Source organism: Semicossyphus pulcher, unplaced genomic scaffold (assembly GCF_022749685.1).
Source record: "Semicossyphus pulcher isolate SPU_LCO1_2020_fin unplaced genomic scaffold, fSemPul1.0.p SCAF_7, whole genome shotgun sequence".
In the NCBI taxonomy this organism is placed as follows: Eukaryota; Metazoa; Chordata; class Actinopteri; order Labriformes; family Labridae; genus Semicossyphus; species Semicossyphus pulcher.
The window spans coordinates 21678787-21703373 of NW_027211748.1; the positions used below are offsets into that span (position 1 = coordinate 21678787).

Below are 24587 nucleotides of genomic sequence, written 5' to 3' on the forward strand. Positions count from 1 at the left end.
CAATCAGCGGCCACAGGGGGGGCTGTTCTGAGTGAAAAAAAAAGAGGAAGCAATAACTGACAAGAGCTGACGGGAAGAAGAAGAAGAAAAAAAAATCAACCCGATCAGCACTGATCTAAAGTCTGTGAGAGAGTTTCACTGCTGAGTGGAGATTCACAGGCGGAAACTGATCCCAGGTCTGTGAGCACACGAGGTTTTCTGTTTGCCAAAAGGGATGAGGACAATTTCCGTTTCACTTGTTGATCCTTAAGGCAGCTACAGACACAAGATATAAACACAAGGTAAGACCACTGCTTCTTACTCTGGACTACTACTGTATATATTTATTAATACTTTATACAAATAAAGAGCATGTTCGCAGCTCTTTGGGCGACTGTGTGCTGCATGACATGTGCTGAAGGGAAAGTGAAAGTGTTTCTCAGAGAGTGTGAGAGAGTCTCATGGCAGTTTGACGCAGTTTTAACACTTAGACAGAAAAGTTTATTAAAGAATAAGAGAGTTTAGTTTACTGTAAATGAGAAGCTAAAGGGGAGGGCAGCTTTATTTATATAGCACATTGTTATGCCCCACCCTGAGGTGGCCCTGTGGGGCGAACAACAACCCGCAAACTGACCCAAAATTAACTACGCAAAACAACTTAAAACAATCAAATGTCATGGGAGTTATTAATAGACACATTAAGGAACAAACGATTAAATAAAGATTAAAACAAACTTTAAACGCAGACGAAATTCAAATGCTTTAAAAGAGAAGAAAGAAGTGTTAAAGAAAAGCATTTGAAATATAAAAAGAAAGAGAAATAAAACCTAATAATGAAACACGATAAAACAAAGAGCTTAAAACCAGAAAATCTATTTTAGAAAACACACACATGCAAACACCAAGAGGTTGTAAAAACAGGTGTGTGCTGTTACCATCTCCACTATTCCCCGATTTCAAATCTCCTACACTCCCCCTCCACACACACGCCATATTTCACTGTGTTCATTTAACAAGGCCCGGTTACCCCAAGCAACAAGAGGGGCTTATCAGCTGCTCCCTCACTTGCTTGTTGTTATCAGCCTGGCCTAGTTCACACATACACACTCTCTGCCCCTTTCTGTCAAACACACCCGCACTCTCTCTATCTCCCTCTCTCTCTCACACACACACACGCACAAACTGGGGAATGAATGTTATGGGGGCTTATCAGTGTCCTGAGGGGCCTGGCAGCCACTTCACAGGCTCAGATCGCAGCGCCGAGGCCACAGAGACAAACCTATGTGAGCAGAGTGCTGATGAACACAGGCTGTGTGCTGTCACAGACGCTCTCTATACAAGCTGCAGGCTGCAGGGCACGCTAACAATGAACACACACACAAACACACACAGGGCACAATGGCAGCGAGTGGTGGCAACCAGTCAAAGGAAGAAAAGCACAAGTACAGATGTTTTGTTCGGCTGTGATATCACATCTGTGAACTGTAATCGTCTTTTTTACTTCTACGAAACGCGACATGTTTTGAACTACATTCATGGCCTCTGTGATAAACATGGCAGTGTGCCACAGTTCATCCAGAGCGTGATTTACAGGTTAGGTTGTTGGAAGCAGTTGTTATTATGTTCAACCTGTGCTACAACTTCAAAACAGTATCTAAATGTATAAAAGAAAAATCAGGTCACCTTAATTTACTTCAATATAACTGTAAATAAGATGAAACCTCTCTCCCCATGGGTGCAACTACTGTTTATTTTGTCAAAAGAAAAAATATTTGTAGTAAAAAACTGTAAATAACTTTTTCCCGGAACCCAAGACGATGTCAAATTTCTTGTTTTGGCAGACCAACAGTCTAAACCCCAAAGACATTCAGGTTAGGGGTGTAACAATCCAACAACGTGGATTCATATATTAGCACCATGGTCAATAATTCAATATCAATTCAATGACAAAGTGGAAACATCAATTCATATCAGTTTAAAGGAATAATCTCAAACTTTTTCATTTAAATAAATGTCAAGTCACTATCGATCCCCCAATTAGGTGACACAATGTGATTGAGCCTTATGGACTGGGTGTCTGTGGCGACATTCGCAGGAAAAAAATCACAAGTGGCGCCCAGTTAGTGACACGTTTCCCATCACCCAGCAGTGGTTGGTCTGCCAGAGAGGGTAGGCGGAGCTAAGCGGCTGCTTTTCGGTCTCTGCGAGTGTTGCGAGTAAACAGTAATCTACTATGGCTGAACAAACAAAGAAAAGATGGATGACTACAGATACAACTTCAACAATAGGTGAAAAATCCAAAGAAAAAGGAACAAATTTGACGCTCAGATGAAGGCAAACCGTCTAAAAAGAAAAGCGACCGTCAGCGAGGAAAATCAAGAGTTGCAACCATTACAAAAGGAGCCAGCTGTAGACGTCTGTTACCGATTATTGTCAGTGGGTGGCGCTCAAGATTAAAATATTTGAGATATTATCTTTGAGATACACAGACCAAAGACATTGTTCTTTGTATTTAAAGAATTGTTTTGTATTTAAATATCAGGAAGAGTTCATTTTTAAATCATATTTTAGTTGTTTATTGCGAGTTGGTATAATTTGTAAATTATTGCATTGAATGGGCCTTTCAGAAAGGTGGGCCTTTCCTTGTGGAGTTTGCATGTTCTCCCCGTGCATGCGTGGGTTCCCTCCGGGGTCTCAGGCTTCCTCCCACAGTCCAAAGACATGCTTGTAAGGTTAATTGGTGACTCTAAATTGCCCATAGGTGTGGGTGTGAGTGCGAAAGGTTGTCTGTCTCTATGTGTCAGCTCTGTGATTGACTGGCGACCAGTCCAGGGTGTACCCCGCCCTTCGCCCAATGACAGCTGGGATAGGCTCCAGCCCCTCGCGACCCTGAACAGGATAAGTGGTATAGATGATGGATAGATGGATGGATGTATTGAATGGGGCTGCACGGTGGTGCAGTGGTTAGCATTATCGCCTCACAGCGAGTAGTGGGCCTTTCTGTGTGGAGTCTGCATTTTCTCCCCGTGCATGCAGAAGTACCTCAGCTTCCTCCCACAGTCCAAACACATGCTCATTAGGTTCATTGGTGACTCTAAAATTGCCCGTAGGTGTGAGTGTGAGAGTGAAAGGCTGTCTTTCTCTAAGTGTCAGTCTTGTGCTTGACTGGCGACCAGTCCAGGGTGTACCCCGCCTCTCGCCCACTGACAGCTGGGATAGTCCCCAGCACCCCCTGAGAAGGATAAGCGGTATAGATTAAGGATGTATTGAATGTTTTTGATATCAGCAAATACAAAAAAATAAAAACAGTCATCCAAAGAGTCCATTTTTATCTTATCTTATGAAACTTGATTAACACCCCTAAGGGTTAGGGTTAGGCATTGCTGGTATATAGAGGGAAAAATGGATTCTGAAAAAGTCAACCTCAAGAAAGAAGACATTAAAGATACAAAGAATTTGTTATATTTTTGCTTACAGAATGATTCAAAGCAATTAATCGGTTATGCAAACTGTGACTCTGTTTCTAATCCCTCAGGTAACCAAGCTTTGCACTCTGTTTAGGTCATTATTTAAAAAAAGAAAGACTACCCCTCCTTTCAAGCATGAAAGTTTTACCCTGCTTCTAAACTAAACCATCCTCCATTTCACTTCTGTCCGTCGTGAATCATTGAGCGCCAAACAAACTGCAAACATCAGAGGAAGTCGAAAAATGAGAGGGCCATGCAGAGCTGGCATTGAGAAGTTGGCAGCGGTCTGGTGCAGGAACTCAGGAAGCGGTGCCTCCTAACAGAGCTGTGCTTCCTGTGTGATAACTGACCCAAACATGTTGTGCCTCAATTACACACGCACATCAACAAAAGAAGAGGAGCGCTCTCACTCTCTTTGGCAGAAAAACTCAGGGACGGTGACACTTTTTGAAGCAAAATCCGGATTTAAAATTGAAGTTTAAATGTCGGATCTAACTTTTTTGGAGTAATTTGTTCACGGTGGGAGATATATTGTGCATAAAACCTAAAAGCGGGCGTTATTTTTCAACAAAGTGGAGCTAAAGGTGAGTGCAGGTGTGCCAACTGTGTTTACAACTGACAGTTATAAGAGGGAGGCCGCTGAATAGGGGCAACAGAAGAGACTAAATTCACTCAACGGTTAATTTTATCCCCAGAAATTCCTACAAATTAAGGGTAAAGCAGGCATGGTCAGAGGAAAATAAGAGCACTATGTGATTTAGGTGGAGTAAAAAAGTTTGTTTTTCTAGTTCTGATATGAACGTCTGTCAGAGTAATGTTGTAAGGAATGTGCGCGTAACGCCCCTGAAACCTTGAACATTGTGCAAAGACATGATGTTTCGAGTTCAATACCAGCTGCCTCCCTCCTACGTGTACTACACACACACTCCAACACACACACATAGCTCAGGCAGGCACACATTGCAGTGCAAACGCTTCCTTCCTGTTTCTGGTTTGGCCTCTTTTAGAAGCAAGATAAGAGCAAAAAGAATGAGAGACTAAATGAAAGAGGGAAGCGAGCAAACTGTGACGTTTTCTCTGCCTCTGACTTCAGACTGTGTTTCTTTATTTGGACATTTTATTAAAAAGTCTAACTGGTAACTACCCGATATTCTCTGCAGGTGTTGTGCGCTCATTTCTCTAACGGCTCTCAACCTACCCCCACTAACCACCACTACCTCACACATTTGTTCTTGTTTCTCTTTCTGGCAGGTTCTGGCACACCACAGGACAGTTTAGCAGCCCCCACTTCCTCATCAAGAGCCGAAGCAGAGCAAGTGAACACGAGTTTCCTGTGACGCCTCCGTGTCTCTGGTCAATTACTTTACTCACATCGCTCTGCTATCACTCTCGAGCTGTGCTGCATGGGAAGAGACCGGCCTCATCGTATCCTTGGCAGAGCTCTCATTGGAGGATTTGCTCCGAAAACTGGACCTGTCAGGACACAAAAACACGTTATACCAATTTGTCTTCAAAAGAAAGCTGTGATGCCGTTTTCACACAGTTAAAGTCGTGTGTGCTTTAACAATTCAGTCATGCTGCAGCAGTCAGAGCTCATCTTTGACTTTGCAAGTGACCATGTTAACCTGTCACAGGTAAGTCAGTGTTTAGCAGGGAGGAACTGTTGATGCAGAGCTTGCAACAGTTAAAATCTGACTAATTGTAATCTGACCTAATCTAATCTTTGTGTGTGTGTGTGTTTTTGTGTTGCAGTTGGGGGGTTACTCAGATTACCCAGCGGTGATTGTGGAGCAGGTTCCCCACCCACACCTGCTCTCATATGCAGGTCTAGCATGTGAACAGACACAGACAGAGCAAGACCACCAGCAGCTGTTCAAAGGTCAGTACACACACACACTATACTATACACACACACAAGTTCAAGCCTTTACCCTTCACATTTCATGATTGAAACTCACCTGCCGTCCAGTGCTCTGTTCTAGTGTTTATTCAAGGGTCTAAATAAAGTCAAAACAAGCTAACAAAGAAAGCCAAGCCAGGCGCATGCGCAGTCGCATTCCTCGCACATGGATGGACCACCCTCGGCAAATATTCAGGAAGTGAAACAAAACATTCCTGGCTTCAGCCTGGGAAAGACAGTTAATGAATCATATTAGGATGTAGACGTGGTCATCTCGGGCTACAGCACACATGCTATAGCTTGTTCCTCACCAGTGCTGGGAAGTAAAAGTAAGTTGTATCGTTGTGTCGTGGTGTTTTTCCGGCATTATGCTGTTTGGAGCGAGGAGTAGAAGTTGGGCATGGCGAGGCTCGGTTAACGTTAGCTAGCGGTTACTGCAAAAGGCAACAGTTGCGGACAGTTACGGACGTCTAACTTTAAAACTACAGCCGTGTTTGTGACAACAACTCACCTGCCGTGTTTCTCTAAACATGGCTATTTGTTTTGGCAGGTCTTTTGCTGGTTTTATCAGGAGCAGAAAGTGTTTGAGCTCACGACAACAGGCAGCTGTTAGCTAGCAGATGTTCTGTAGCTGCATCACAGCCTCGTTACGTCACATAAATTAATCCGCACAAAACCATACGCTTCCTCTAAAAATGTTTTGCATATTGACATGTTTGTCGCTGGATTTGTTAAATAAATAACCCATAGCTGCCCATAATGTTTGTTTGAACATAACAACACTGTATGTATAGAGATATTACATTCAGATATTATTATTATTTTTTTAATCTAGCTCTGAACTTTAATTAAGGTTAATGGGTGGAGGGGAAAAGTAGGCCCACTTGATGGAGTCAAGGACAAATCACCAAAATGAAACTGTTTTCAGTCATCCGTTTTGGTAACTTAAGGGTCAGTTCAACCTCAAAAACCCATTTTCTCTCCAGTTTAGTGAATCTGAACTAGGGTTATATGCAACACGAACTAAAATTAAATAGAATTGCAGGTAAAATCAGATTAGTTTTCCAGCTCGATTCACAATGCGGTTGCACTTTGTCCTGCTCTGTTTGACTTCTCGAGAGGCACTGGCCTAATAAAATGCATTCTTTCATCCTACCCTTTTCGGCTTCTTTAAATCCAGGCTTTCCTCTTAATACCTGAAAAACGAAAAGTAACATGGAAACTAAATAAAAACTAAACTAAAACAAGTCAATTCCTCAAAATAAAAATACTTATGAACTCCAAACTGAAAAACCAAAATGAAAGACTGAATAAAAATAAAAACTAATGAACATTTCCAAACTATAATAACTTTGCTCTGAACCAGAGTATTCCTGCAGTTATCAGGGGGTACCTGGAAAAAAACATTACAGTAGCTCATTTTGGATATCTATAATACTACCACAATAACCAGTAACTTTAAGGGGCTGTACAGGGCACACTTCACCTTTCAACCAGCATGAGTCTGTTGTAACAAATCAACCCAAAGTTTTCTATTGAGAGTGAATAAAAACTAGGGGTGTAAGGAACCTTTGATATAGATTGATATATCGATGCAATAATAAACCGTTCAATATTATCACCTCAAATTGAAGATATCTATCCTTATCATCATCTTTAAGATATGCCTTTATTTGGAAATGTTCATGTCTGATATCAATCAAGAGATAAAAATATATATCAGTCACGCTCTAATTCAAACTCCCCTATTGAAAATCAATCAGCTGTGGGGCAATATTTTTAGATTTCTGAGTAAAGATAGGTCAACCGACAAAGCGCATGCAACATGCAAAAAATGCTGCTACGGCCTAAGATACTCAGTAAACAACAAACCTGGCCTGGCACAAAAGAAACAAAACGTTGACCCTTGTGCAAGCATTAGTTTTGCACCAAACATGAGAGGTGTAAAGTTAAGATAACGTACTTTAATTAAACTTGTGATTTACACCCTGAGTCAGCCAACAAGCTGAACAGTTAAAGTAGACACATGAAAGTAATACATAAAGGATTGAACTGTTCTTACTTCTCAGAGAGTTGCACCAAGAATGCTCACTTGACCAAACCTGCTGGAAAATAAGCAATATTTTCTTATCTGCAGCACAGTCATCTCACAGTTTTTCCCTTTGGAGATCACTATAGAACAATTCCCGGATAGGCCATCCCTTCTCTTTAGGAAGTAAAATGAAGGCATACGGTCTGCTTGAGCTGTGGTGGCAAGTCTGACAAATAAGATTGTGAACCGCTGCAGCTCTTAAATGTCTTTCAGTTGGTGTTAGGGATGCACCAATTGAGAAAATCAGGGCTGATACTGATGACTGTAAGTTTTGTAATTATTAATGCCCTCGTCTGGATAAGGGGCCAAAATTAACTTTAATTATAAAAAAATACATTTATTGAAGCCTTTATCACACTCTCTGAGAAAGCATGAATTCAATCTTTAAAATTCCCAACACATCTTTTTATTTAAACTTCTTTCACATAAAAATAATAATAAAAATAACCGTCTGAAAGCCTCTTTAGCCTGTTTTACAATCACCTGATCATAGTAAAAACATTTTTCAGTGCTTACATAGCCTAACAAAAATCTATCTGAAAACATAAATACTTTTCCGTTACAATTAAATTTACTGCACAATTAAAGCAGTTAAATAATAAAAACATCGGCTGCTGCCATCAGCGCATGCCACCTTATTTGCAGATGCGCCGATGTCTACCAACTCGGCCGATTCTGATGTTCAGCCGATGCATCGGTGCATCCCTAGTTGCCGTGGTTACATGGATCAAATCCTGTAATCCAGACACCTGTAATTTTATTTCCACTTACTTATTTAATTCATAATATAATAAATTGTATTAAAAATCACTTAAGCAAATGTTAAAAGATAAAGTAACCAGATAGAAATAGCTAGGCTCACGATGCCAATTTGACATAAAGGCATCTTGTTCATTTTGCTAATGGCTTTTTCCCACCTCTATTGCGATGACAGAAAACATATTCAGAGGGACATCATAAATATAATCACATTAACCTACATGGCTACATATATCCAGCAGTTATATAATGTGCTACTCACTGTTAATTTCCCTCCACCTGCTAAAAGTAGTGTTTGTGTGTCCCCCCCTCCTCTGTGCTCTGCAGTGGAGCCATGTGAAAGTGGAGAGGAGGAGACCATGGAGACACTTGTTGCTGCTGACTCGCTCCTCAACATGGACTGCGCTGACCTCTCGCTGGAGCAACATTACTGTAAGCAGACACGCACACAGTCTGCACTCTTTACATGCACAGTAACAGAGTGAAGATGTCCTAGTAAAACCTCTCCCTCTCTGCTGTTTGATGCAGGACGTGTCTGACTGCGAGCTGTTATTTTTAGACGTGGTGGTCAGAGTGCTGTTCTCTTTCATTAAATCTGTTTATGCCCCCCTGCAGCCCAGGCCTTCCTGCCATCTCTGGGTGATGTCATCTCTACGCCTGTTACCCAGGTGATTGTGGGAGCTTTTGAGCAGCCACAGTGGCACTCGCTGCACACGAGGAAGCCTGCGTCACAGCTGCAGTCCAGAAAGAGAGGTCAGTCACTTTCTGGGTTATCGTCCCATCTGAAACTAAATTATACCAGAGATCTTGGTCACGACCTGTTTTTCTTCTTCTGCTGCTCAGGGAGGAAACCTCGACATAGGAGAGCAGAGTCTCCCACACCTGACATTATAGTGAAGAAGGACAAATACAACAAAGGTAATGTCACACAAAACAACAGGAAGCAAGACTAGGTCAAAACCTTGTATGTGGCTGACTGCATCAGGTCAATGTGCGCTTTTGTTGGCAATGCGTTGCACGTACTGTCCTTATGAGGCCGATGACTACGTGTTTGAAAACAGGTGCGCGCTGCAGATGTAGGTGAGGACAGCAGACAAGCAGCGGAGGAGCAGCCCCGCCTACTCCTCAAACAAAGTATCCAGAGCCGTATAGACAGAGAGTCGCCTCAGTGGAGGTCCAATATGCTCCATGATCGCCATTGTGATGTCGCAACTCTCTCTCTCTACGGCTGTAAAAGTACCGTCAGTCACTCAGTCAGTCAGTCACATACAGACCCCCGTGTAGGGCTGACTCCGGCAGTCAGCCAAAAATAAGACATGCACCTCATTATGTTAATGTGTTTGCAATTTAACACGTTGGTCCAGTTTTATAATGAAATCGAGACATGAAACATTAAATCAGACCTCGTTAACTTTGGATAGAGCGGTACAAAGTTCACAGAGAGGATGTTAGTAATTGCTCAATAATAATCTCTTGTGTACAAAAACATGGATAAGGGGAGTTATATCTGAGGGCTGCACGGTCGTGTGGTGGTTAGTGCTGTCACCTCACAGCTAGAAGGTTCCTAGTTCGGCCAAGGGGGGGCTTTCTGTGTGGAGTTTGCATGTTCTCCCCTTGCATGCGTGGGTTCACTCCGGGTACTCCGGCTTCCTCCCACAGTCCAAACACATGCTCGTTAGGTTCACTGGGGACTCTAAATTGCCCATAGGTGTGAATGTGAGCGTGAAAGGTTGTCTGTCTCCATGTGTCAGCCCTGTGATTGACTGGCAATCAGTCCAGGGTGAACCCTGCCTCTCGCCCAATGACAGCTGGGATAGGCTCCAGCCCCCCCTGCAATAAGCAGTATAGATAATGGATGGAGTTATATCAGACAAACAGTATGCCATACCCATAATAATAGATAAATGAGCCAACATATTTTGAGTACTGCTCTCAGTGTAAAAAAAAAGGTACTATGGTGCTCAGTACAACATCTATAGTTTCATGGATAAAGAATGACTATCCAGCAAAAGCACTGAACTCAACAGGCCTTATGTCCTGTCATTCTGTGTTTGTGCGCTGACAATAAAGCTTGATAGTGAGTCCAATGTTAGAGGTGAGTTGGCGATCATCCCTCACTCTCATGTTGGTCTTTATGGCCTCAAAAGGAATATATGTTTTAAAGGGCCTCAGGTTCACCAGTATATTCTTGTCGTATTTCTACTCTGAAACATTGTCTGCAGCAAAAACGGTAGTATTTCACTCCAGCGTCTCTTGCTGGGCTGTTCCTTTCAGAGAGAGGGGCGAAATGCATGCTGGGTGTTGTAGGAATGTAGAATGGGCAAAACCACAAGCTGTTTGTTCAACTTCCTTCACAGCTATAGCTGCAATTTCAAATATTATTGCTTCTATCGATTACAGAGAACACCAGCTTTGACTGACGGAGGCTTTTTCCAGGGGCGGATTGCTCCTTTAACATCTGTCACTAATGCAGCAAGTGAAAGAACTTTTCTTCTATTTATACCAGAACCTTTTATCTCATCTCTGTTCTCCAGCAGGGAGCTATTGAGGTGAAGCCAAATCTTGCGCAAGCACAGAGCTCTTTTGTAAATGTCATCTCTGGTCTGCATAATAATGTAAGAAAAATAATGTAATTGGCCCATATTTCTGCATGCCAGAAAGCCATTATTTTACAGAGGCATGAAAAATGCCTCAGTTAGAAGGGTCACAGGGGATCAGTAAATTTGCTGACGCAACTTTCCATCATGTTTCCTGTGTTTGTGCTTCAGGAGGAAACACGCTGTACCTGTGGCAGTTCCTGATGGAGTTGTTGCAGGACCGACAGGTCTGCCCGCGCTACATCAAATGGACGAATCCCCACGCAGGAATCTTCAAGCTGGTCAACTCAAAAGCTGTGGCCAGACTGTGGGGCAAACACAAGAACAAGCCAGACATGAATTATGAGACGATGGGCAGAGCACTCAGGTACAGCGCTGAAATGCTCTCTCAGAAATGTGTGTGCAGATGCATGTTTTTTTTGTTAATGCTCTGCCTTTGTGTTCGTGTAGGTACTACTACCAGAGAGGAATACTGAATAAGGTAGAAGGCCAGCGTCTCGTCTACCAGTTCACCTCTCTGCCTGAAGACATGATTTATATCACAGACGGAGACGGCACCAAAGAGGAGGAAGAAGACGACAACAGTGGCAATGACGAGGGTGTGAGCGATGACTCTGATGACAGCACGATACATTCCAGTGACCAATCGGTGGAGGAGGAAGATTCACACCCACCACAGAAGAAGATGTCATCCGGCTCTGTTCGCACCCCGACAGCTCAGCGGACCAGGCCGGCTCCCAGACCCTCAGCCCAGCGCGAGACCGTCCTGCGACCTACAAACAACAGCCTGATCCAGGAGCAGCATTTACCCATCGTGTCTGCGGAGATGCTGCGGACCCTCCAGAACCTGCAGAAGGTCCAGTCCCTGCAGCCCACCGGTCACGCCTCGGTCTTCAAGACGGCTCAGCTGCTGCAGCTGTGTGAGCGACAGGCTGCTGCTGAGGGGGCTGTGGACTGTCAGGATGACACGTCACTCCCAGGACAGAAAACCTCACAAGTGGAGACTCCACAGCTGGTGCCTTTAACCAGCTCTGACCAGTAGAAGAGACCAAAACCAACCGCAAACACACACATGCACACACACTCCACTGACTCAGGACCAGTTACAGAGCTGCACTTGCTGCAGCTGCACCCCAGGGCCTTATTTCTGAAGCGTGAGACGCCTTTCTACAATTGCATTGAAACTATGCTGAGCCTGTGCTTGTCCTGCAAAATATAATTGACTAACTGATCAAAGGAAAATTAACAGCCAAATATTTTTACAATAGATGGATTGTTTTGGAGATTTTGAAGCAAAAATGTTCATCGTTTGCTGGTTCAAGTTCTTTAATGTAATGATTTGGAAAAGAAATGTCTTTGGGTTTGAACTGTTGGTCCAAAAAAAAGAAGCAATGAGAGACGTGAGGAGCATACCTGGCAGAAAAAAAATGCAACTTCTCTCTGTGCCTTTGGAGGACGCTATCCATTTCTCCAATGGGCCCTGGAAAACCTCCGCCAGACTACGTAAAACGCATCAACTGGCGGAGGCCAGGGAGCTCGCTAAACTACACTTTCTCAATCTAGATCGCCCGCCTCCGATGTCAGCAGTGTTTAGATGAAACCATAAAATGTAATCTGGTCCGTGAGGTGCCTCAAAACGCTGCCTGCTGTCCTGCTTTCCCTCATTCTCTCATTCCACATTTATAACCGAGTCGTGTCTCGTTCAAAATCGTCAGGTTTGAAATGTAGACTGCAGACCTGAAGATTTTTTAGACCATCCACCGGTATATTCTCGTCGTATTTCGATTCTGTTCTGCTTTGAGACATTGCCTGCAGTGAAACAGTAGTATTTCACTCCGGCGTACCTCGCTGGGCCGTTCCTTTCAGAGGGAGGGGCGCAATGCTTGCTGGGTGTTGTAGGAATGTAGAATGGACGAAACCACGAGCTGTTTGTACAGAAAAATTAGAAAAACAATCATTAGTTGCAGCCCAATAGCTTAAGCAATAGCCCAGACATTTTTCTGTGTTCTTCGTGGCAGCTGAACAAAGCACGACATATTTAGGTTGGAGCCTGAAATTGTTGAACAAGAGCTACTTTTATTGAAATGGCTGCAACATGTGGAATATGCACAAACCTAAAGACATTAAGAGGCTGTCCAATGTAAGTTTTAGCTTCATGTGGAAGACAGCAGGCTGTAGTGGTGAGCTACATGCTAATGTGAACCACAGCATCCCCTGTAGCTGTGGTTCAGAGCAGCCAAGCAGACCAATGACTGTTTTTGCGGTCCGCGTGGCAGCAGCATGTAGTTACATTTCTGTTTAGTGCACACCAGGCTACTGCATAGATTTAATGCAGAAGTATAAATCAGGCGTAAGAGCTGGAGGATTGATCTAGAATTATGTTTGCAGTCATGAATTGGTAGTAAAGTAATTCTACATCAGTGTGTCCTCCCTCACAGGAAGTTTGCATTAACCAAAACCTCACAACATCCACCTGTTTACGTTCGAAGAAGAGGCTTTAAAATCTCACGCCTTTGATCTCAGCTTTCTGTAATTCTCTGAAGCCATTCAACTCAACGCGACACCAAAGAGGACAGCCATGCACTGGAATCTACTGCCTCACTGCACCTCCTGCAGACACTCCCTCTGCTTGCACTTCACCTCCAGCTTCATGAATCTGCTCACCACTCTGTGCCCTCCTTTACTCTCGCTCTCTCCCACTCTTGTTTCTTTCTGTGTAACCATCACACGCTGAATCATTCCTCTGCCTTGAAGACGGCTTTGCACTAATGTTTACCTCTGCTGTACGTTTCTTCTCTTAAGTGCCTGAAGCTCTCTGTCCACCCTGTCCCTGCGTCCTCTGCTCCTGGTAATCATGAGGATATTGAGGGAAAACATTCCATATTATGACTGTTTTATTGTTGTTTTTGTAAGGATTACTGAATTCTGTTTGTATTGTGAAATGTTGAAAACAAGGGATCACTGTTATTTGTAGAATAGTACTTTAGCACTGCTGCTGTTTATAGTTGATGTATCTACACAGTGGACCTTTTCTTTTGTTGACAATCACCAGTGAAATGGTCATGTAGTCTTTTATTTAGCTACTGTAGAGTAATACTGCTACTATTTAGCCTCTCAGCTATGCACACATTCAGTTTAGTTATTATTATTATTATTACACATATATAAATGCATATATGGACCTCTGAAGCCTTGATATCTGTGTGTGTTATATACTGTATGTCTGTGAACATGCTTGACTGTGCCTTGATGCCATTTTCTCCCTCAGGTTTGTAAACATTTGTTGTACGCTCTATGCAGACTAAGCAGCTGTTCTTTTATAATGAAATAATGCTAGCTTAGTTATGTTAGCTTAGCCTCACAAAGCCAGCCAACAGAGTTCACCTCATTTGAAAAGAGAACAGCGTCTGTGTGATTAAAGCTGGCTTCTGTGACGCTGAATGCAGTTTGGATTTGTGCCTTTTCCAGGGAACCCTATGCAAAACTGATTTCACTTTAACAGTGAGCAAACCATTTGTTTTGAGTCCCCTCACTTTGCTTTATCTGGAGGTTTCTTGATACTGTAAGTTTTGATGATGCAGATTTGTAAGCTTGTAGCAGAGGGAGAAGTGGACTTTCTGTTGCTTTATTGTTTGCTTTTGTGCAGTCTGAAGGTGTTGAAAAGATAATGGTCTATTATATAAAATAAACTTAATTTTATCATTGCATCCTCACTCATTATTTCACCCCCTAATGTTCACCAGTATCTGTGGTAGAAAAAAAAGTGCATTTAACGTACAATTTTGAGGTATTTGCAGTTTATTGATGACTTATTTCATTTGCTAAACTACATTTCTTTAAAGTCCATATATACACTTTATAAAGAGTACGGTTTAGACCCGCTCTTTATTAGTGTCCTGAGATAGCTTCTGTTATGATTCTGCGCTATATTCATGAAATTAACTACACTTACTCAAAAAGGGTTTTTAACTACTCTTTATGGGGTACCTGTACTTCACTTTCGTATTTCTGTTTCCTGCTACTTTATACATTTACGACAGTTCAAAAAATATATTGTCCTTTTTAAATCCTCTGCAATTATTTGCTAACTTTAATCACTAGATACTTTGCAGATTCAGGTTTATAAAACAAAATATGTTCAATAAATACGTTTTTTCATTTAACATTTTTTCTACCTGAAATATTAAGATGAGCATTCTGTGGGGAAATTCACAGGCTACCCAGATGCAGGTTAAGGAATGGAAATCAGACCCAGAATATGCAAGTATATTTTGATTATTTCTACAAAATGGTTTCGTTACTTTTACCTATATTAATGATCAATGTACATCTTCCAATCATTGTTACTCTATCGGATGCCACATAACATTTCAAAGGGAATTGTAATTTTTTTTTTACTCCACTGCATTTTATTAAAATTAATGATTTCGCAGATTAAGATTATACTTAGCAAACACGAATGTCCAAAAGAAATTGAATAAATTGTTGCAGATTAATTAGCTCCCTTCTCCTCAAGCTACATTGCTACCTATACAGTAGTTACCGGTAAGTAGTCCTGTATTTTAACCGTATTATAATAATAATTCATTGGTATTTTCATAGTTTTGACACTTATTACACCACTTGCTTCTCCTGAGGTTAATAGTAATATTTTTGAAGTTAATTTACAAAAACATTTTTTTTTAATACCTATGAAATATAGTATGCTTTCATAGAAACACGTCCGTTCATAAATCCTCCAGGCCGGCAGGTGGCGCTGCGGCGGTGTGATCGCTGTGCAATCGGATGTTGACAGGCCTGCCGTTGGGCTCGAGCTGTGGCTGCTGCTGCTATCACGTTTCCACAGTCACTCCACATCTTGCTAGAACTTTCCTGCCACCACAAACACTGTCCACATCCACAGCAACGCCATGGCAACCGAACGGCAAGTGCAACTCAACTTATAAGAATTATACTTTAATGTATTTTTGTACTTTTGTTTCTCCGCAGCTTGTTAACGGTTGGTTTCTCCTTTCGCTTTAGCAGCTTCCCCGACAGCTTCATAGACGAAGATCCACAGAAAGCTCTCGAGGTAAACATTAGCGTTAGCTAGCCATAAACGAATAGCATCAGCGATTTATCCAATATCTGGTCGCTCTCTATGGTGATCACAATAATTATTACCTTTTCTGACCAGCAGTTTAAAGGAGGGAATTGAGGTTTCAGGTGTCGGCACTGATTTTGAATGGAGCTAGCTAACCAAGTTAGCTCACGTTTCCTGTTAGCATCAGTTTGAATGAAAAGAAAGTTTCAGTTCCATTTCTAAGTAAGGATGATATTATTTTGCTTTACTTATCAATTATTGAAGATGCAGTCTTTCTCTGTTAAAAGAAGGTATTACAAGACAACGTTACTGATTATCATTCTTTCTGTTTACATGTTAAACTGTTAGCATGACAAGCAAACAGTGTCATCTTTGACGAGATCAAATACAACAAAGTAACTAAAGATATTTACTTATTTTATTGACTTGTCAACATCTTACACACTTATTTTGTTTCATAGTTCATTGCCTTTTTACACTATTAACACTATTTCAGCTGCATTTGCAGTTCAGGCTAAACATGCTGTACTAGTATTGCTACTCAGAATCAGCACTTTCACTACTTTAGCTGACCCTTAAGTTATGTATTCCCCTCATTAAATGGTTGTTGATGACACTAAAAAAGAAGTGCAAAACAAAAGTAAAAAATAACACTAAAATGTGTCAGCTTTTAAATTAATGATGTTTATTGTCACTCAGGTTATACAGGCACAATCGTGTGAAATTATTTACCTTGGGTGCTCCATTTAAAAGAGTAATACATATAAAACACATATAAAGTATAGTAATACAATATGTAACAAAATAAGGAAGCAGTACTAAAAAAATTTAAATGTAAAATTAAATTAGAAAATGTAGAAGTAGAGCTAATAATATACATTAAATGGTCAAAATATACAAGTGTCTATTGTTACTTTTCCATGTTTATGACTTTTCTTTCTTAATCATACCAGTACTGGATGCTGTCTACTTAGTAGCTCTGCACAATAAATCACAATTGTATCATTAACTTCATGTAAAGAGATGGGATAAACCCATTGCATAAGACCGCCTGAATCGTAAAGAACAAGGAAAAAACATTTTATCTACACGCGTCATGCATTCACATTAGCATGCGTTTTTGAATGCAGATGAATCCCCAGCTAACCATCAGTTATTTTCGGATTAGTTTTAGTCATTTTGGTGATGACTTTGAGGTAACATGGTTGAGGAAGGAGAGAAGAGCGTGGACAATGTGGTTTGTTTGGTCTCAGTAGATCTGGGTACTGGGTAAAACAGGCAGAACAGCAGAAATACATAGCAACTAGGGATGGGCATTTCCAGCGATTTCAATATTTGCGTAATTTAATCACCTTTTGAACGAGTAATCGAGTACTTGCAAATTATATATTTTTTTTACCCTTAAAAAACAGGACTTCTGTTCTGTGTTGCTTGACACGTAACTCGCATGTTTTCCACTCTCGTAGCTGTTGTCCGGCGTGATGGTGGCTTGTACTCAACAAACGCCATCAGCTCACGGAAGCCTTCTCCTTCTACAACACTTAATGGGAGCATATCTCCAGTCACCATGTTCGTTATTAGCAGGATAATCTTCTCTGCTCTGGTATCATCACAACGACGTGTGCTAACAGGGCTAGCAAATGATGTGATGCGAGACTGCCTGTTGTCTGTCTCTGCTGGCTTCTCCTTGTGCTTTAATCGCATGCGGTTAATCATCGAACCAGTATTTCTATGATATACAAGTACATGTCTTGCACAGCACGTTATCGTCGTCTTTTTGTCAAAGTACTTCCAGACATCACTTTTCCTGGTCACGAAAAACCAAAAACAACGGGTGCGCGAGTAGTGTAACGCTACTCGAATAATGACATCAACAACGAGTACTCAAGTATTCGTCCCCATCCCTAATAGGAACTATAAGTTTAGCTAATATGCATGCCTTAATATATGTTTATTGAATGCACATCATATTGCCATAGCAATATTAAACAGTGTTTGCTGGTTTTCCTCATATCATGCAGGCCTGCCACTTACACACCCTCTCTTTCTCTGCAGGCACTTAATGAGGCGTTGCAGGGAGAGGCCGACAACGCTGAGTGGCTTTGCCAGCGTGCCTATGCCCACATACTTCTCAAAAACTACAGCTGTAAGTCTACATGCATGTGTTGACAGACCTGCTGGTTTTAACAGTGCTTTCAAGGATACATTTTCATTGTTGTACTTGCATGTAGAGAGTAACAATGTCTTTAGATTGTGTTAAAAATTGTCTTGTTGTTTTTTGGTAACTGCAAGTAAAATATTGAATTGTCTCTCAAACAACTGAGTGTGACTTGTTTGGTTGGACATTTCCTGAGATACTTTTAATATCCTCTACCTGTCAGCAATCACTCAAGGAAATTAGGGCAGCATGAATACTTGTGATGTAGCCTAGATGAATGCATATGTATGATAAACATTGTGATGTTGTCTCTCCACAGGTGCTGTTGATGATGCCAAAAAAGCCCAGCAGCTACAACCCAACCTCCCCCTCGCTTTCATGCGAACAGGGTGTGTACTTAAGTTTGATCATAAAAAAATCTAATCATATACATATAGGTGTTTCTAGTTTATGTGCTTAACCTACAGGAACAATTACTTTCTGTTATTGTACAAAAAATGTTACATCAAGTTTTTGGTGCTGAAGATTTGGGTTGTCTGCTTCTTAGAAGAGTTTGTTGACAGGCCCATCTCTCAACTTTTCTGTAATGAGAAGTGCAACTTTTCTCTCCAGACAGCCATTTTTAAGTTTATTTACCAGAGTTGTTTGTTTAATTTCTTTAACAAGGTTCATGATCCAGACGAGGTGTCACAAGAGGTCCCTTTTATTTTCCCAAGATGGTCAAGTGTGTGTGTCATGTTTTTCTCTCCCAAACACAGAATAGCGGAGTACCACCTGAACCACTATGAGTCAGCACATGCAGTTTTCACTCAGGGACACCAACTGGATGGTGAGTGCAGCTTATTTTGGCCTCGAGTACAAACTTTCCATCAACCCACTCTCTACCAACCACTGTTCGCAGCAGTGTCCTGTCTGCTTGGCGCTCTTCGTTGAATACAAAGTGCTGAACCTTTGTCACCGAGCTTTAGGGACAAAATACAACGCAGGGGGAATTTGTAACTCACAGATTTTATTATGCCCCCGAGCCAGCAACAGCTGTGGTCTGAGTCATTATGTTTACTGGTTTTTTGTTCTGTCTGTCCATCCCATTACTGTAAATGTAATAAAAGGCCTCGAGAGAATATCTTCAAATTTCCAAACAAATGTCCACTTGGACTCAGGGATGAACTGATTAGATTTTTCTAACGGCACAATTTCACAGAAATGTCTAATGAAATGCCTCAAAAGTCACAGGTCACTCTGACATCATAATGTCCTGGGAAAATACATTTTTCTGGCCATTTTTCTACGCTGTACACCAGGAGGTAAGATCTCCAAATTTGGCACAAATGTGCTCATTGAATCAAGGACGGACTGATGAATTTGGCTGTCAAAGGTCACTGCGACCTCATTAGCCGGGGTGAGTCGTCGGCATTATTGACGTCATCAATTACGGAAATACATCGACTTGTATAACGTGCGTCACGAAAACAAGAGGGCTAAGTTAAGAGCTTGAGCACAGTCAAGTTATGTGCGTGCAGAAACGGATCTTGTCACTCATTGCTGGCGGTCTCTTAGGGCGCCACGTTCTGGGGAGCGCTGGCATGAGCCCCAAACGTTTTGAATGGAGCCCCAGTACGATGTTAAATATAAGCTTAACTATTCTCTGCTCCACTTGTATTTACTGTCACTCTGCTGCTCTCTCTCCCTTACTTGCTCGACCACTCACTCAATGCGCACTTCACCACACAAGTTACGAGAAGAGAGGAGAGATGCGTTCAGTTGGGGAAAACTCAAACTCGATCTTTTAATATAGGGAAGGGAAAGAAGTCGGCCTCTGTAGTACCTTCTCATAACTTAATTTATGTTTAGAAGTAGCTTGTTCTGTTGTTTAATGAGCTCACCCTACTCGTTTTAAGTACTTAAAGTAACAATCTCGAATATTTCAGTTTTGTGCTCTTGAGCGCCACCCACTGGTGATAATCAGTAATTATGGGAGCACACTTCTCAATTTAAGTTGTAACTCTTGATTTTCCTCTCTGACGGTCGCTTTCCTTTTTAGACTGTTTGCCTTCATCTGAGCTTCGAAACCGTTTAGTTTAGGGTGTTAATCTCAAAGATCTCAGTCTCGTTCTCTTTGGCGGCACCTATGGCGATAACGGTAATTGCGGGAGCACACTTCCCAGATATCCAGACAGTGTTGCATGTGTGACGTCCACAGTTGTAATTCTTGCTTTTCCTGGCTGACGGTCGCTTTCCTTTTCAGACTGTTTGCCTTCATCTGAGCGTCAAATTTGTTTCTTTTTCTTTAGATTTTCACTTATTGTTGAAGTTGTATCTGTAGTCATCCATCTTTTCTTTGTCTGTTCAGCCATAGTAGATTACTGTTTACTCGCAACACTTGCAGAGAGCGGAAAAGCAGCCGCTTAGCTCCACCTACCCTCTCTGGCAGACCAACCACTGCTGGCTGATGGAAAACGCGTCACTAACTGTTCACTATTAATTTGATCGTTATTATTATTTATTATTATCGATATTAATATCATCTCACAGTGATGTGGAAGTCAGAGACAAAAAAAAGTAATCTTAAAAAATAATCTTTACAATAATTGATAAAATAATTGTTAGGTGCAGCCCTCATGTCCATCCCCCTCTTATGAACCTAATATCCCAGCGACTCCTGCATGAATTGTTGGATGTTACATCGGTCCAAAGGTTAATGATGTTACTAAATAGCTCGTGTGTATTTTGGGCTTTAAGACAAAATGGGCCATAATTGTGTTTGGCTGGAGGGATCGCTCCAGGGTGTCAGATAAGGATTAAAAGAGTCTGAAGCAGAAACTAGAAATAGTTCAAGTGCAGATCACGCAAGCTGGTTGAAGCCAGTGTTTGTCCACATAGGGCACGTATAAAGTCAGGACACCATAACTGTCATTTTCTTTTTACAAACATCAGCTGTGTTGTGACCAAAATCTTCTTACAGCAAAGCTACAGTGTCTCCAACGCGTGGATTATCACTTTATTGTATAATTCTATTCTATTTGTGACATGCCTAGAAATGCACTTTAACACTTAAAGCAGCGTTTCTATTATAAAATACAACTGGAGCCAACAGCAGAAGGTGAACAAGTAAATGCCACAGAAAATGCTTATACAGCATCACCGTCATCGAGGCAGGAACCCTTCTTCTGATGGATCTACTTTTTAGACGCGTCGTTACAGATACACCCGTTTAAAACGCATGCTTTAGGTACTTTTTCGAGTGCTGACCCTATAGGTCTCTAATGGTAGCCGAATAAGTGGCCAAAGTGGTCAGAATTACATCAGTGGGAGGCTAAAAAAAGAGAAACTAAAATGATCAGCGCTGTGTTTTAATATAAAGAGCTGTGAAATCTGAATCTTTGGAAACAAAACTATTAAATGACTTTAGTCTACTTAAGCACTCAGTGAAACCACTTTAAACTTCTTTCAGACCTCGATGAGGCCCTCAGATGTTCTCTCCACATGTTTAAATTGAAGCTTGACTGTATTTTACTCTGTAACAAAGCAAAACATTTTCTGTTCTCTTCTGTGATTTCCACAGTTTCTGACACATCGTTTGAGATCTGGATGAAGCGGTGCGAGGAGATGATGACCGGTAAGTAGCAGAACCTAAACTTCACTTTCTTTTTATGAAATTGGGCGAATTTTAAAGCTGATGTTGGTCTTTAATTTGAAGTTTATTAGGATATGAAACAATGCAAATTGTTTGAGTGTTTTGCATTTATTTAAAATGTTCAAAAGGGTAAAAATATCGGCCAGAATTTACGCTTTACATTTTTTTTTTATGGCTAATTTGGTCGTTAATATCCCAGAATTCTGGGCACATGCTTTGAATAACAATATATGCCCAATGAATGACTGAATTCATTAGACATCATCATAAATGTGTGTCTTTGAATTTCATTAATGTTGAATCAAATAAATATAAAATAAGCTACACGAAGAATCCAATATACTATAGGTCTAAAAAATAAGCCTCATCTGAACAAAATTCGCGTTTGTCAAATTGCCGTTTAGGTCAGTATGCTGCGGGGCTTCAGTGAACACAACTGCTCCGCTGCTTTTGCAAAGTTAAAGCCAACCTGTTGACACAACTTGCAAGTGATGAACCCTTTTTCCTCAGTGAGGCTTCTCTGAGCTGGTTTTATCCGGTTCTGGAGCGAGAATCCACGCTCTGCAGCCACACTCGACACAAGACTTGTGCTGGTAATCCTTGCCAGCTTTGCCCAGTCGGATTAGATTTCCCCGAAATCCCGAGTGATAGTTTCAGAGGCTGCGTGAAATTTCAACCCGCCGTAGCCACACCGCGCTGTCATCATCTACACTGCATCTCGCCAAATACCGAGATGCAAATGATGTGTCGCAATGTGCCGTTGTCCGTCTCCGCCCGTCCATCTCTCCGTGTTTTAACAGCGGAGGCAAAAGCTGTGTACGTTTATATTAGGGATGCATGATATTGGGTTTTTTGCCGAAATCCGATATGCCGATATTTTCCAACCGTCTTTGCCGATTTCGATAACGATATATTAGGCACATCATTTTTTCCACCTAATTGCAGAGAACATCAAGTCTCCCCTGTAGTGGAATTGATATCATGCCTACTCTTATTGTAGAGGCCCAGTGTCAGATGCAGCTAAACATAATACAGTGCTTTTTAAATTGTTCACATTCACCGGGCAATATAAGAAAATTACTTAAACTTTGGTTATGTACAAAATGGCATATTTATTTGTTTGTAACATTTTCTTTCAAATAAAACTGTAATATTCATACAACTTATTCCAATCCTGACAATCGCCACAACTGGGGCAAATTTTACCTCCTGCTCAGAACAAATACATAAAATGAAATCAGCCTTGCTGTCTGTCACTTTGAAACACTGCCATACAGCAGACATCTTGCACCCCTCTTCATGCTTGATGTAAGAGGCGTGGTGCAGGCAGTGCGCACACACACTTGCGCCAAGTTAATGTCGTAGCATTACGTCAAGCTGTTTTAGGGAATCATTTAGGCGTAACTAAAGCGTTGTTTTATCTGCGGAAAATATTGGCAGAAAAATGACGTGTGCCAATGCTGATATGTTATTTTTTAAGCCTGCAGATACTGATAATGTGCAGATACGATCGTGCATCCCTAGTTCATATTTAAGTTATCATGTCAACACGTATTTTAATAAACCCATTAACCAATTTAATGCACCATTATTCATTTTTGTAATATTTAGTTGGCATATTTTCCTATCGGACAGTTTGGCCGTTGGTGTCTTTATCTGCCGGGAAACTACACGCGATACCGGCGAAAAGCTGACAGATCCTGTCTAACCCCTGATATCAGCACGCAGTATCGCCCATGGCAGGTTTAAGTTTAAAAAAGTTTCAGACTTCATGACCCATCACCAGCTTCACTCTAACTTATATAAACTCTTTCCTCCCTGATATCAAACACTAAACTAAATGTCTCAGTCAGAGAGCTCATCAGCTCGTCTGATCAAACAAACCAGCTCGCACACATCCACGAATCCACAGTGTGCGTTCACAGTGTCGGGGTGTTTAGGCTGAGCTGCTTATTCCAATAAAAGATGCATGCCGTGTCTGGGCGGTGTGTTTCTGTCTGCCGCTGAAGCCTGGGCCCTCTGGATCATCTCAAGTAAACAAGAGCATGAGTTTTGACAAACACGCTTCACACCCGTGTGCACACGTACTCCCAGGGGCCGTATGATTCATCAGAGTTAACGTTACTGATGTTTGAAAGCTCCCGATGAGACCCAGCCCCTTCATAGCCCGCGCTCAGACGGCATCAACACACAAACAAACGCACACCGGGGCGTACATCTCCCCCTCCCTCTAAAACTTGAAAATCCCCTACTTGAGCTTGCTAACACCGGGAGCAGTCGCTGAGTGTTTCTTCTGGTGACAGTGCGTTCACCGCCAACCCACAACACACACACACCAGGTTACTCCACCACATGTGGCACCCTGCCTGTTTAAAAATACACAAACACGCACACACAGCCCCCCTCCTCACTCTTTCAAACGCGACCTCGTTAAGACGACATTAACACGCCTCCCATCATCTCATCTCTCTCTCTGTAATGAAGTCAGTGAATAATGTATGATAGCACGCTGGTAAACGGTGATCAGGCCCGCTGGGGCTCACGGGGCTTTAAAAGGGCGTGGACGGACCAGTAAACAAACTGGTGGCGAGGATGGGAGAGTGTTTGCTGTGTTAGGGTTAAAGGTTGTGTTCTTAAAGGTTTGCAATCATAACATTTGAGAGGCTTGAGTTCGCTCCTGTCAGCCTTAGGGGTGTATTAAATGTTTCCTGCAACACACTCAAATGTTTCTCTTCTTTTCTTTTCGCAGAGCGGACACAGACCGAAGGCATCTCTAGGGTGAGTTTCTGTGCACGGCCACATGGGGGCAGTGTTGCTCCCAGCATCAGTACACAGCCTGAGCCGAACGTATGCTCCTGCTTCAAAGAAGGAAGTCTTACTGAGCTTCTTTTGTTGTTGCTGTGTTGTTTTTTTTCCTC

General features: G+C 41.8%; 2 protein-coding genes across 5 annotated transcripts in view; both read left to right on the plus strand.

Annotated features, from left to right (window-relative positions):
• Positions 1-81: 81 nt before the first annotated feature.
• Positions 82-14501, plus strand: LOC138611504 (ETS-related transcription factor Elf-1-like). 2 transcript variants are annotated; one of them, XM_069684658.1, is made up of 8 exons: positions 82-281; positions 4698-5080; positions 5199-5325; positions 8525-8629; positions 8813-8950; positions 9041-9115; positions 10966-11161; positions 11245-14501. In XM_069684658.1, the coding sequence occupies exons 2-8, from the start codon at positions 5021-5023 to the stop codon at positions 11834-11836; spliced, it is 1293 nt and encodes a 430-aa protein (XP_069540759.1). In that variant the 5' UTR covers positions 82-281; positions 4698-5020; the 3' UTR covers positions 11837-14501. The 2 variants fall into 2 exon arrangements, with proteins under 2 accessions (XP_069540759.1, XP_069540760.1); XM_069684659.1 differs by lacking the exon at positions 82-281 and adding an exon at positions 3843-4030.
• A 1105-nt stretch (positions 14502-15606) lies between these two features.
• Positions 15607-24587, plus strand: part of sugt1 (SGT1 homolog, MIS12 kinetochore complex assembly cochaperone) — a 31452-nt gene continuing 22471 nt past the window's right edge. For 2 of the 3 annotated variants that reach the window (XM_069684660.1, XM_069684661.1), the window contains exons 1-7: positions 15607-15718; positions 15817-15865; positions 17933-18023; positions 18355-18424; positions 18794-18864; positions 21598-21651; positions 24419-24447. In XM_069684660.1, coding sequence (XP_069540761.1) covers positions 15705-15718; positions 15817-15865; positions 17933-18023; positions 18355-18424; positions 18794-18864; positions 21598-21651; positions 24419-24447 — 378 coding nt within the window. In that variant the 5' untranslated portion in view covers positions 15607-15704. The remainder of the gene's footprint in view (positions 15719-15816; positions 15866-17932; positions 18024-18354; positions 18425-18793; positions 18865-21597; positions 21652-24418; positions 24448-24587) is intronic. The other variant, XM_069684662.1, reaches the window with a different exon arrangement.

Coding starts and splice junctions, on each gene's coding strand:
- LOC138611504 (XM_069684658.1), top strand. CDS start 5,021: ATGCTGCAGCAGTCAGAGCTCATCTTTGACTTTGCAAGTGACCATGTT. Junction 8,951..9,040: donor GCTGCAGTCCAGAAAGAGAG/GTCAGTCACTTT, acceptor TCTGCTGCTCAG/GGAGGAAACCTCGACATAGG. Junction 11,162..11,244: donor ACGATGGGCAGAGCACTCAG/GTACAGCGCTGA, acceptor GTGTTCGTGTAG/GTACTACTACCAGAGAGGAA.